This window comes from Xenia sp. Carnegie-2017, unplaced genomic scaffold, assembly GCF_021976095.1.
Source record: "Xenia sp. Carnegie-2017 unplaced genomic scaffold, XeniaSp_v1 HiC_scaffold_19, whole genome shotgun sequence".
NCBI lineage: Eukaryota > Metazoa > Cnidaria > Anthozoa > Malacalcyonacea > Xeniidae > Xenia > Xenia sp. Carnegie-2017.
The window spans coordinates 4522644-4535524 of NW_025813481.1; the positions used below are offsets into that span (position 1 = coordinate 4522644).

A 12881-nucleotide genomic window follows, 5' to 3' on the forward strand; every position below is an offset into this window, starting at 1 on the left:
ATGTTGGAGTGAAAGCACTGAAATGTACACCAAACTTTTTATGTTAAAACATTATTTGTGTGCAAAGATGATTCGGACAGCTCTAGATGTTTGATGGCAAAAAGATTAAGGATTCGTGCAATATTTAAATTTGGGAAAGTTTGTCCAGCCTAATGGTTAAGGAATTGTTTATCATCATTTCAAGCCTTGCTTGAAATAACGTCTCCAACGTCTCCATGTATGGTTGTGGATTAATTTTGAGCACTAAGAACACAATAAACATTTATATATCTTTTAAGTTTCATGGCTCTTGCTATACGAACTCGACGAGAAAGCAAAGTTTTGATAGAAGTCTTTATACTCTACAAGATTAGCCATGCAAGTCCGAATAAGGGAAAATGTATGCATTCTCGATGTTCGTTATTACACTTCAAATGAAATGGTTGAACTCAAGCCAGTCCACAAGGATTCGCCGAAACTGATTTCAATTATTCCCATTACTTTATCAGGTATCTTGCGACAAAGTCTGCAGATATCACTTATCTTAATATTGGCCAATGCACACGACTTATGGTTGGGGGTCTGTAAAGTCATAGTGAAATGTAAAATATATTGGACCCCACAGTACGTACAATATTGAAGAACCTGTTTTTATATAATTTCTATCATGCAAATACGACTATGCATCCATTTGTATTCCTCCATCAACTAGGAATATCGTCTTAGAAAGTTCATCCAAAGTCAAACGACGGCGCTTTACACTTGTTTTATTTCTTTTTGGTTTGAATTGAGATTATGTCACTGTGTGAAAATGTAGTATAGCACAGTAGCGTGATTTTTCTCAATAGCAAGCGATGTTTTGCCGTTCGAAATCGCCGGTAATATGAATCGGAAATCGCACAAGGTATTTAGTGCCTTACAATCTTGCCAAGAAGTATAAGGAATCGAGAAAGTACTTGAAGCTCTAGGCTATATTTTATGGCTCGCGTGATCTTGATATCCACTCAAGAGGTTTATGTTTAAAATTGTTCGATGAAAAGATCTGTTCTAAAGATTGCATTCAGTAGTAAGGAATTTACATTTGTGTATGATGCCAAAGTTTGCCTTATCAAAGTCATATATCAATGCCAAAAAGTTGATATCGCGTTCTCTTTACGCCTGTAAGACACGGAAATTTTGTAGTGCGTATTCATGTCTATCTTTATGCATAAGGTGGCTTTCCTTCACTATATGGTGACGATGACAATTTTGGTTTTTTTCCTGCTTACCTCCAATTTTAGTTTTGCATGTGTATTCTTGTGTATTGAAATGTAGAAGATTTTAGGCTTTAGAATGATTCTTTTGATCAAATTTTAAAACTTGAGATAGCTTCAGGAAAGAAAGTGAGCTTTAAATATTAATCGCTTCTCTTCTTGAACATAATTTATCTATATATAGCTTGAGTTGAATGCTTCTAGGAATGTGTCATATAATGTGCATAAAACAAGAGTAGATGTCTCGCCTATCCAATATTGTTAATTCTTTAAGATATATATTTATGTGATATACAGACTGGTTTGCATAAAACGTATTATAGAAAATCATTGATGTGCAATGGCAGTGATGACACTTGAGTTCTTGTGAAACGCTCATTCACTGCACCGTATAATTTTGCTCTTTTATATAATTGCTTCTCATTATAGGCTAATAGTGCACCATTTAAAAAGTATTATTCTGTAGACAGGGTTTCGATCTTATACATTTCAGAAACGCTCATGTCGTGTATTTATCGAAAACCGGCAGCATTTTATAATACACACGGAGAGAAGAATTTGAAATTATTTTGCAACACCGTCCTCGACGGCCAAGTTAAAAGTTTCCGCTTTTAAACATGTGCAATTTATAAACATGCGAACTGCAGACTCATCTAATTTTCTTTTTTGTCGTGTGGGTTTTTGTGCCTTGAATTGAGCGATTTCATGGTTGCGTCAAAATTTGTGGCTTTTGCGTTTGCCGATTAAGGATCGCCGTTTGAACAAACCGCCACGATTTATTTTATTGTAGAACAAATGTAGTGTTAAAGTAAATTGAAGTTCTACTTTTTATAGACCAACGTGTTAACATTACGAAAGTACACTTTTCTTTCGCGATGTTCCTATAAACGCCAACTGCGCGCGAGCATATATACAATCTATTATGTATATGCATTTTTGATGATTTGCCTGACTTGATAGCAAAGTACACATATAAGTTCCAAATATTAATTTATCTAAAAGCTTTAGATTTTAGTAAGTGCAACAAGAGTTTAGAACGACAGTTCTTGTGTAATCCTACTCTCGCGCGCTTCTTTGTCAACCTTAACGGACAATATGCATTGGCTGTAGGGTTAGGTCGTGTAAGTTTGCCAATTACTATAGCTCAGAATATGTTGTGAATTTTAGGATAGACAATCTTCTAACAGATGTATTTTCACTTACTTTTCATAGTCATCTCTACAGTACAATTTCCTTTCACGACTAAAGCATTTACGAGACAATTGCGAATGACATACACAACATTGAAGACAATTTTCGTGCCATGGATCTTCCGTCACTTTCATTAAAAATCTATCCTCGATAGGCTGATGGCAGCCTGTGCAGATATTCAACACGTTGCCAGTGAGACAGGTTGAGTTTTGATTTCCTCCTAAATGAAACTTGGAATGAATAAGAAGTTCGTAGAATAAAATTATGAAGGCTATTAGACTGTGTGTTATGTGACTTTATAAGAATGTGATTTTTGTTTCATTATAAGTGCTCAGACAATTCTTTATTCTTTTTTACCATAGTATTACCATTTGGAGGAAATGTTTCATTATCCCCCATCGTCATTTGGACGAAATTATAATGTGTGTTTGAGCACGGATGAGGTAACTGGAATCTTAGGAAGTTCGCGAGCTAACTGCTAAACGATGCAATTTGGCCCAGCTTTGTAGGAATCGTACTGTTAGGTCATCGATTCACGTTGTTTAGTAAACTTGTCTCCTGACTGCGCGATGACGCACAGTAATTTTTATATTGCGTACACGTTCCGTTCTCCTGTAGTCACTTTTGTTCAGCTTTTGCGTTTTTTCCTCTTTCGAAGATATATATGGATCCCACCTGTTTTATTCGGTTATAGCTACCCTGCTTCAGCTGTACACAACGTAATATACGCGTGTTGCTGGAGAAAAGATTATCGCTCGCTCTAACGTGAGCTTCAAGAGTGACAATGCTATTCCTGTAAATACAGTGTTAAGAATCGAGGTTATAATTTGATGTTGCACACAGTGTATCCCATTCGAGTCAGCCCAAGCCACGTTTGTTTTACGGCGACTGTGTGTGTATACGGCGTAAAGTACTCGATTGACATTTACTTTAAGCTTGGCATTTTTGTCGGCATATTCCCTTTGTTCTCTTTATATGGTTATAGACATCTGACACACGCAGACTGATAGATCATGTGATCAATGAGGCGCGCGGGGGTGGGGATGTCGGATCTCTTATCTTAGCAAGAGGGGGTAGGGAGATAACGTGCTTCGTGCATCCAGTAAATAGAAAATGCTATAGTTGATGGAAAGTGAATGCCTTCGTTCAGTCATTTCTTTGTGTTTTGTTGTAAGATTTTGTTTGTTTTGATTGTGTCAATGCTCACGATGTATCTCAATACCAACTACATCTTACTGCCGATGTTTTCTAATTCTTTTCTTTCGACGATATGATGCACGGAGACGCAGATATCTATTTTGAGCTGATCAGATAAATCACCGTGGAGATTTGGGAGAAAAGACTGAAGATTTAGGATTATTGTGAAAAATGCCGAGATGCTTCATTTTAGTAATCTCAAATCTTGAGGATGCAAAATGCGCTCTATACAAAGATTTAACATTCCACGATTTATATTTAAATTGATTCATTCTCCCTGCGAGAGATAAGAAACTTCTGCTTTCTCAATGTTTCCAGCGACTTGCATAATCCATCTCATACCGATATAGATTTGCTGGGATATTGTTTAATCCCCAGCAAAAGAAAGTTTGGCAAAATTAAACCACTCTCTTTTGTGAAACTTTTCAATGATCTTGTTATCCCTGGCTGTTGTTGTACTGTAAATAGTTCTTACACTGTCGGAGATGGCATCCCTGCTTGTTTGATCTTTACAATTCATTTCAATAGATTTGTGTCGGCCCGGAAGCTTTGTAGATATAGCAAAGTGAAGAAGTTATCGCTGGGTTCAGTATATCATGCAGGATTATTCATCATGTTGACGTTCATGTTGCATAACATTCATCTACTTTCCTCTTGACAATCATATGTAATAGTGGGCTGGACACTTGTCTGATGATATTCTTACTTGTCTGCTTCATGATAAAGTTGTGTTTGTTGTTATTCCTCAGCATAATAAAGAAGTGCAATATAAGCTCAAGCCGCGTGTTTCATAAGAGCTCTTGCTTGATATTGAACCGAGGTCACGATTTATGTAGCAAACTAAAAATATTTCTTATCTTTAAAGTTAAGATGAAATACATTTTACAGTTTATATAGCGTGCACTTAGTGCAGTGTATAAAAGAAATCACAAGTGTTTCATCCAAGGAAATAGCGTGTATATTTTCTATGAATTTCTAATGAGAAATATAAGAAATAGACTTCACATTGATAAGCCTTCTGCATAAAGAATAATGCATTTTCCGTATCTCTCTTTCTCTATCTGTCTCACTTTCTTCTCTCCATATATGTGATACAGTATGATATGTTACAAAATTCACAAACTATTGTTATCTCCACAAGCTGGTCAGGGTAAACATATGAGAGGATCTGTTTATGCTCATGCTGTAAAGGATATTGCTATGTAGAAATTGAGTTTTAAAATGGGTTTTTAGTTCATCTTTCAAGTCTACTTTAACGCGAAGTATTCTGTATTCCAAAACTCAGTTTATCGTCTATACGAATCGGCAAAGGTTAAAAATATCTCTTCAGCTTTCGCTGCATTCAAGATTAACCTGATTTGAAAGGGCACGGATGACGCATGAACAACCTTGCAAATCTTCAATCTTTTCATCTATGAAAATATTTACCAACATGGTTGGTTTTGTTTAACCGAACAACGTACGGATTAGTACGTGTATGTCCATGCGTTTTCCTTTTAATCGTTAAGCACATAAGTCGGCACATCTAAATGGCAAGAAAAGAAACTAAACTCTGGTGGTTGACTATTGTGTACACCCAGTCTTTTGCACTGTATCTTAAAGGAGTCCTTTTTACTTTCTTGAAGCAAGCATATCTGTATGAAAAATGCCTAATAAAATGTCATGTCTATTTCTTGTAGCGGTGAAAGAAAATCAGCTGCGGCTGGCTGGGCAGGCCTTGCGGTGTGTGTTTGATTTTGTGAACACCGCTTTGTGCATTCATTTTAACCCTCTACTTACACCAGTATATAATGCCCGTTCCCCCTGTGCCGCTTGAGATTTTTTAGTCAATGTGCAAATCATTTTTGGACATTTCGTGATGGTGTGCTTGTTTTTTTTCGAGCGCCTTCATTCTAATATTTTGTTGACACAGTTTCAGCTCATTGAAAAACCGAAGCATCTTCGCCACGCCTCCTCCACGCTATAATCCCGTCAAACAGGGAATGCTGCGGCTATCTTGAAAGAGAATTGGCAATCGATGACCAATGGGCTTGTAATTTACCCGTCATTAATTCTGTGTACATAAATACAGACATATCCTGTGTTTATGCCCACGTTCGGACGACACACATTTCACGACCTTGCTTCTTTGTACTCTGTACACGTTCTTATAGTTTTTTAAGGCACATAGCAACACTGATTTTTTTTCATATATTCGTCAAAAGGCCAGTAAACGAAGGCTATCTTTTACCTTAATTGAAATGGCTGAGAACACACTTTTTGGGACGCATGTTTCTGCACGAGAAATTATGTAAAGCGTGTGGGGATTGTAAAGATTGTCTCCCGTTCACTTACAATAAACTGGTATCACTATTCGTGCATAAATTCGATCTCGTTCCACGTTTTGTGAAACGCATTTACACATACCTACATAAACATCATTCCACTTTCCAGCTATTTTCAATGTACGCGTTTATCATAAAAGCAGTTTGGTAGTTTCTTTTGTAATCAGTGTAAAAGATCTTATAGTTGTGGCCAGTAAAACTATAGTCTCTTCTACTTTGCTTCGTTGAAGTACAGTTACTTGAGAAATCATTGGTAAATTCATGTGTTAGACAAGTCGAGTGTGTGTACTAACTTATAAATGATGTGATGATTCTTATTAAACTGATCATCAATTATATTTTACCGTTTTGCAACAACTGTCCATGTTCCTAAATGAAGTTAAAAGAATTTTTACGAGAGACATATGCACAACGTTACTATGCTAGAATTTCTTACGTTTCAGATATTAATTGTTGTTGTTTTCGTATGGTTCTTCCTTGGGCATGTTGTCAAGGTGTCGAAATGTGCTGTTGAAGCCTCTTAACTTATTCAAAGGTATGTCGCATTATGCTCTTCGAACTAAAGTATATATTTGACCTGTGGACTTGAAACAAAATTCGCTATAATGATTTGGTCTGCATGCCTATTTTCTATAAAAACAACTTGCACGCATTTCACTTGCCTGCATGCAAATGTATAGTTATTGTCATTCTCTATTTATAAAACTACTTATATAAGAGCATCCCTGTTCTCTCATCGTGCTCAAGCGTTTCGTAACACTTCTAATCAACGCCTAGACACATGCCTTTCATATTGGCTGCATAGCTTAGAGTAACTGCTGAACGACATGGAGTTATTTTCAACAGGTTAAGTTTTTTCCTTATTCAATTTCTCCAGCTGTCAGCCGATTGCATTGAAACCAAATCAAGGTTCATCTGACTGGTTTTGCATGTAATTTAGTTAAGTTTTATCAATATAAATCAAGTATTAAACCTATCCGTTTTTGCTAGGAATAAATCTCTGTGCGCTATTTTAAAGATCCCACTGGTTGCATTTAGAGTTTATGTTGTGTATTTTGCGGTTTTTGTTTTTAGCATAAGAAATTTTGTAACCGTCCGACCTTACGGTATAAGTAATTGAAAGACTAGGTCGGTTTTAGAGCTCGCGACGTGTCTTCCTTAATGTCGACTCAGGGCCAGTCTAAACAAATGAAACATTTTGTCCAACAATCATCAAAATCGTTTAATGGTCAGCGTGTGTTCACTGCAGGCTCTCTTTTTCGCGACAGGATATTGGGGTGTCTTTGTTAGCGCCATTGAAGTAATCATTAGCGCATCATCTATCTTCCCATCCAAGCACAGTTAAATCGCGGAACTTCAAAGGTCTGCAGCTGTGATCGCCAAATTTATACCAATTTTCTAAACGAGATTTTTTGTGAGGGCATGCATCAAATTTATGTCCTATTTAAAGAATTGTAGGAAAAGTTTTATTCAATTTTTTTTATCTTGCACCACATTGAAAAGGTTTGATTTCCATAGACTGTAGTCGTTGTATGTCGGCCCTTTAAGGCATGCGTAAATGTAAATTACGTTAGTCCTTTGTCTATATTTTCTTTCACGCGGCAAAACTTTGGCTCAATGGATCTTTCGAATATAGTTACAGTTAAAAAAACTGTCATGCGTCTTTTCTACTGTTCTTGTTGATTTCGTTAAAATAACGTTAAAATTGGTAGTAACTCAACCTTTATGAAAGACAAGATATAAACTATTGAGAGCTCGATTGCCATTAGCAAAACCCCGGCTGTTGTATGTGTATATTTCATAGTTTTCCAGCAATTGCGGTATTGAAAATGAAATGCGAGCATCTTGTTGTCTTTGTTGCTAACGATGTTCAGTTTCCTCTTCACCTCTAGCTACCTTTGTTCGATTTGTAATTTGCTTCCTGCTTGAAATCTTTCGTTTTCTCTTTGGCTCTCCACTAATCTTCATTTTGAAGATTCTTCGTTGCTCAAAATCTTCAGTTTCATCTTCGCCTCGACTTCCTACCATTTCTCTTAAGATTCCTTGCTTTAGAAAATCTTTAGTTACTCTTCGCCTCGATGAACTCCTTCTGTAAAGATTTTTTGCATTTCCGATTTCTTAGTTTCTTGTTCGCTCCTCGTCATCTCCCTATTTTAGATTGCGTGACTCGAGTTGAGAAAATGGGATTCCTTTATCATTATTTTTCTTTTTTTTTAATTTTTATAAAATATGACAGAATTGTCTGCTACTGCTTGTTTATCTATGGATGTGAAATAATCAGAGTTACAGCAGTCGTACATGGTTTTAAAGTCTTTCATGTCTATGAAAAACAAGAGTTTACTGTCGTCTATCGTATTCAATAACAGCTAGTCGGCTGGTTTTTTTCATCATAAATCACACAATAGAAATTCTTTGATAGACATTTTTCTCTCCAAGACAGTCAAATTAATCTCCTAAATTAATCCTAATCCAATCACTTTACAATTAGTGTAACACCCGGCATAATCCTAATCCAATCACTGTGTAATTTCATCAACATACAGATTAGGAAGTTGAGTAGAAATGTTCACGAAAGTTCGAACACAAAAATAGCCAGAGATCAATTCTTGGGTAGAAAAATTGTTTAGTGAGCAAAGTTCACTGTGAGAAAAAGCCGGTTCACTTGGCCATAATTCTACAAGGAAGAGTTCAGGTTTTCTTATGTTTAACGTTATAACGAATATGTTAGTAATTTCGTGTTCTGAAAATATGGAAAATCTCTAAGCAAATTCTCAGCCCTCCGTCGACCATAGACTATTGATAAAGATGCTTGGGATGAATAATCCATGCCATAATCCATGCGTGTGGTTTTTGTTCAGCATTTTTCTTCGATTGATGTTGTGTGTGTTTTTTTTTGAGTAAATCCACTCAAGTACTTTAACAGCATTAAACAATGATTAGCCATTACAAACTTCACACTTACTTGAAGTTCTAACGGATGTTTGATAGTGTTCTAACATGCTTGAATATTTTTGCAGTAAATGGAAAGGATAATGTGCTTTTCAACTAACGATATATTTATACATACAGAAAGGTGCAATGGTCAACACTTAAATTCAGTTTTTGCTACTACTTACTCAGACCCATCTTTCTGATGCACATCCATCTGATTCTATGTTTTGATGACGTAATGTGATGATGTAATAAAATGAAGTTACGCCAAGCATGTTGCATGTCGCTATCACTGCGTTCACCATTGGTCCAATAAAAATAACAAATTCAAACTCGCTCGACCCAGACCGTGTCCCTTTCTCTAATTCTCTCTAAAATACAACTGCTGTCTTTGTGCAGTTTATGTTGCCATGAGAAGTCTTACTCTCCCTGCAAAAGCTTGGCAATATCTTTGGCAAAAAGTAGCTACTGGATAACCATTGATACGATAAGACAAAATATTTTTAGAATTTTTCCAGTATAATTACATCTTCAGACAGGAAGGAAAGCTTTCGCATGCAACATTGATTTTGTGCATAAAATTCTTATGGTGGATTACAGTCCTCTACCGATCCCTTTTATATAACATCTTACAAAAATACAGTGACGTTTTCATAATTGATGTCATAACTGTATTTAGGCACAACACATATAATGATTGTGAATTTAAGTTCAAGAAGGAAGGGGGACTGCGCTATCTGAACGGCGTCACTGTTTTTATTCTCGTCGTGCGATCCAAAAAGCCACACATGTTTAACTACAATGCTTGCTATTGTTTTCATTCGATAAACAATAGATGACGTACGTGTATATCTAAGTCTTAGACTTCGCATTGATTATCATGAAGTGTTTATTTATAGAGCTGTTGCACTACTGTTAACAAACTACTCTGTCACAATTTAAAGTTCACACTTATCAATGACACGACTCCAATTTTCCCTAAAGGATCCCTAACGAAACACTTGAAGTGAAGAGCATTTACATTATTTTCAACTGCGGTACCTTTTATCCAAAAATCCTACGATGCAATCCGATTATACATATATGTATGGACATTAAACTAAGTGCACCCTTGCCGAGTAAATATCTTCACGTATATATGTGAATGGAGATGAACTTTTGACAGGGGGGTGGGGCTTTTGTTGAGAGCTTCGTACGTTCTTTCTTCGAAATACGCTTCTATAGGTCTTTGCTTGAATGATATTGATGATCTGAATCAACTCAATCTAATATAGTAGTAATATTCTCAACATTTTTATCTGCTATAGTTTACTTACTTTTTGTAAAATCATGTTTTGTTATTTAACATAGTTTGACAGTTTTTACATACATGATCGCTCAAATAATTTTTATATGTACCATTGGTAACTTTGAGTTATGTAGAAAAATATTTAGTTCATCACACTGCAATATTTCTGTATAAGTGAAACAACTAGGTTTTCCGTTCAATCCAGACTCCTCCGGCAAGAAATGTGCTTGTTCAAATGCTGTTATAAGATTTTTTGGTGTCGCATTAAGGTTTTAATGGTTTCCGTTTGTGAAAATCTTCTTAAATAGATGCATGCTTGAAACTTTGAACTTAAAGTTTGGCTTCACTCCTACTTGATGATTTAGGCACGTTCCGGCATGCAAGGAGTAAAAGACGCCAATGCTTCCTCACAACCAACAATTAACATAATCTTAGAATGAACACCGCCAGCTTTTTTTACCATACCCTCAGATATTATAAAATGTTAATTTCAAGTGAGGGCATCGTTTTTTATCATCCATCGTCTAGACTCCCTCTTGGTCAGATCCTAAATGTTCCAGCACATTTAATCTGTATATTATATGAGTACAAAAGCATATTTCGTTTTCGTTTTGTTCACCGGTCGCCTTTGCAATTAGCAGCATGGCCTTCTTGCTGAAAATACGTCTTTAATGTTGCTTTGATGATTGAGTTAAGGCAGTATATTTTTACGAGTGCAAAAAGTATATGTGACGCACAATGTAAAATTTGGATATTTGGAAAAAACGTTGAAGGATATATTCAAATGTAGGGATTAATTACATTGCAAAAACAAACATACAAAAGTTTCTATACAACTGGCAGTTGTTATTGTAAAGCATCATTAAACAATCATTACCAGTGACTGCATGGTATCTTCAATGTGAGCAGACTTAAAATATGCATGACATATAATTGAAAAGTATCTGACATAACTGTGTATTTGTCGTCGACTGAGTCAATGTGTTACATTACATGTAACCTCATCATCTTTCGCCCTCAATTGAAGATTGAAAACTCAATAGCACAGAACAAATTTCCAATTGATGAAAATTGACATGTGTATCAGTTGTGCTCTGTTTCAAATCATCACGCTCCCTATGTGCAGTCGATAAATCACAACATCTAGAATAATAATGTGTTACTGAATTGCACTGTCGTCTGCGAATGTGGCATTAAGACTATTTTGAGTCTATTGCAAATCAAAATGTCGAACTTGAAATCAAGTCCATTTACTTTGGAGCTTTCTTATTGTACTTAAAAAAATTTTCAACTGATTATTTGTATGCAGTTTTATCATGTCAATATGACTGCGTTTGTTAAAATATTAAATGCATTATTCAAGTAGCAATTGGTGTTTCAACAATTGGTCATCGTTAACCTAATTCTATATGTTGCATGCATTTATTCAGCAGATGTCCGTATACGTCAGTTACACTCTAGGTACTGCTTATTGATAGTTCATACAACAATCAAGTATATTTTACAAATGTTATGAATTTTGAAGGTACACAGTGTAAATATGGAAATATGTAATCGTTGAATTAACTTCTAACTTTTCCTCCTTAAGTTCATAATAGACCAGACAATATGAAGCTGCACAAAAGAGCGTTCGATGGTGTACTAGGCATGGCAGTCTATGGCTTGAAGTCAATGAAGAAATTTCCGCGACCTGGGAATCTTTATTGGAAGACATGAAGTTTGTGTGTAGACTAATTTGAAAGTTCATACCTTTCATCAAAGTCGTTTCCCTTCGTTATCAATCATAAGCGGCGTCTTTTCGTACGACAATTCCCTAACTGATTTTCCATTCCTGGTGTGTACACAAACTATAGAATACCTTTTATCTAGTACAGTGTTAGACTTAGATATTGATACTCTTCTAGCTCTTGAAGTAACATAAGGGTTAATCTGATTACTCGTATTAGTCAACTGCAATAGCTAGTTTCTGGCATCCCTCCCCCCTTGAATAAAAATAGCGACATTAGTGACAACTTTGACGCTTAACTCTTCGTGTCAAAATTTACTTTTTTCTTTGATAAATATATGAAAAGAAAGCCGCCGTGAATTATATTTTTCTTGCTTCGCTGATAGACGTACGGTGGTCCAAACAGTGCGGAATGTTCATTTTGATGTATAATCTGTTAAACGTATCTGCGAGTAAATATAAAATATTTTTTTACAAAACTGAACCAACTTATCGCCTTGCACGCTTGTTTTCCCAACGTATGGCAACTCTCGTACATTTGTTTCGGCTTTTCTCTGCACGAGTTTGTTTGGAAGGGCTTAAGTCATGACTGTGGTGGAAAAGTCCTGTGTGTAAAGTGCTACACAAGGAAACAAACGTATATAATATGTATTACACTTATGGCTCCAGCTATGGTAATTGACGAAACACATGTTTCTATGAACTGAGTTATATTGTTTGTTATCGCGAACAGAATGATTTCAATCTTGGTTTATTCATTTTTCCAATAAATGTTCATTTTGTTCACATACAAAACGACTTTATTTTTCCTCAAAAACCACAAGTCTCTGATGCTTTAATGACGCACTTCACATTTCTTATGTGAAGTATCATATATCGTGTATTTAAGTCTCGACACTATTTATTGAAGAAAAGTCAACGGTAGTGAAAGAGGTGAATGTGTGTTTTTAATCTCAAAAGCTAATACATGTTTTTCATATGTAGCTACAAAA

The 12881-nt window shown here is 35.7% G+C and overlaps 1 protein-coding gene and 1 long non-coding RNA gene across 3 annotated transcripts in view; one reads left to right on the plus strand and one right to left on the minus strand.

Moving 5' to 3' along the window:
* The window catches only part of LOC124438236 (LIM/homeobox protein LMX-1.2-like), a 34169-nt gene that overhangs the window by 7949 nt on the left and 13339 nt on the right, over window positions 1-12881 (minus strand). The window contains exons 3-4 of one of the 2 annotated variants that reach the window (XM_046988253.1): window positions 2792-3358; window positions 2436-2643 (exon numbers count right to left, since the gene is read on the minus strand). In XM_046988253.1, the coding sequence (XP_046844209.1) occupies window positions 2436-2643; window positions 2792-2828 (245 nt within the window). In that variant the 5' untranslated portion in view covers window positions 2829-3358. Of the gene's footprint in view, window positions 1-2435; window positions 2644-2791; window positions 3359-11912; window positions 12072-12881 lie in introns of those variants that run through there. The other variant, XM_046988255.1, reaches the window with a different exon arrangement.
* On the plus strand, window positions 750-2697 carry LOC124438237. Its single transcript, XR_006946023.1, has 2 exons — window positions 750-883; window positions 2445-2697. It is a non-coding gene; the product is annotated as an uncharacterized LOC124438237 (long non-coding RNA).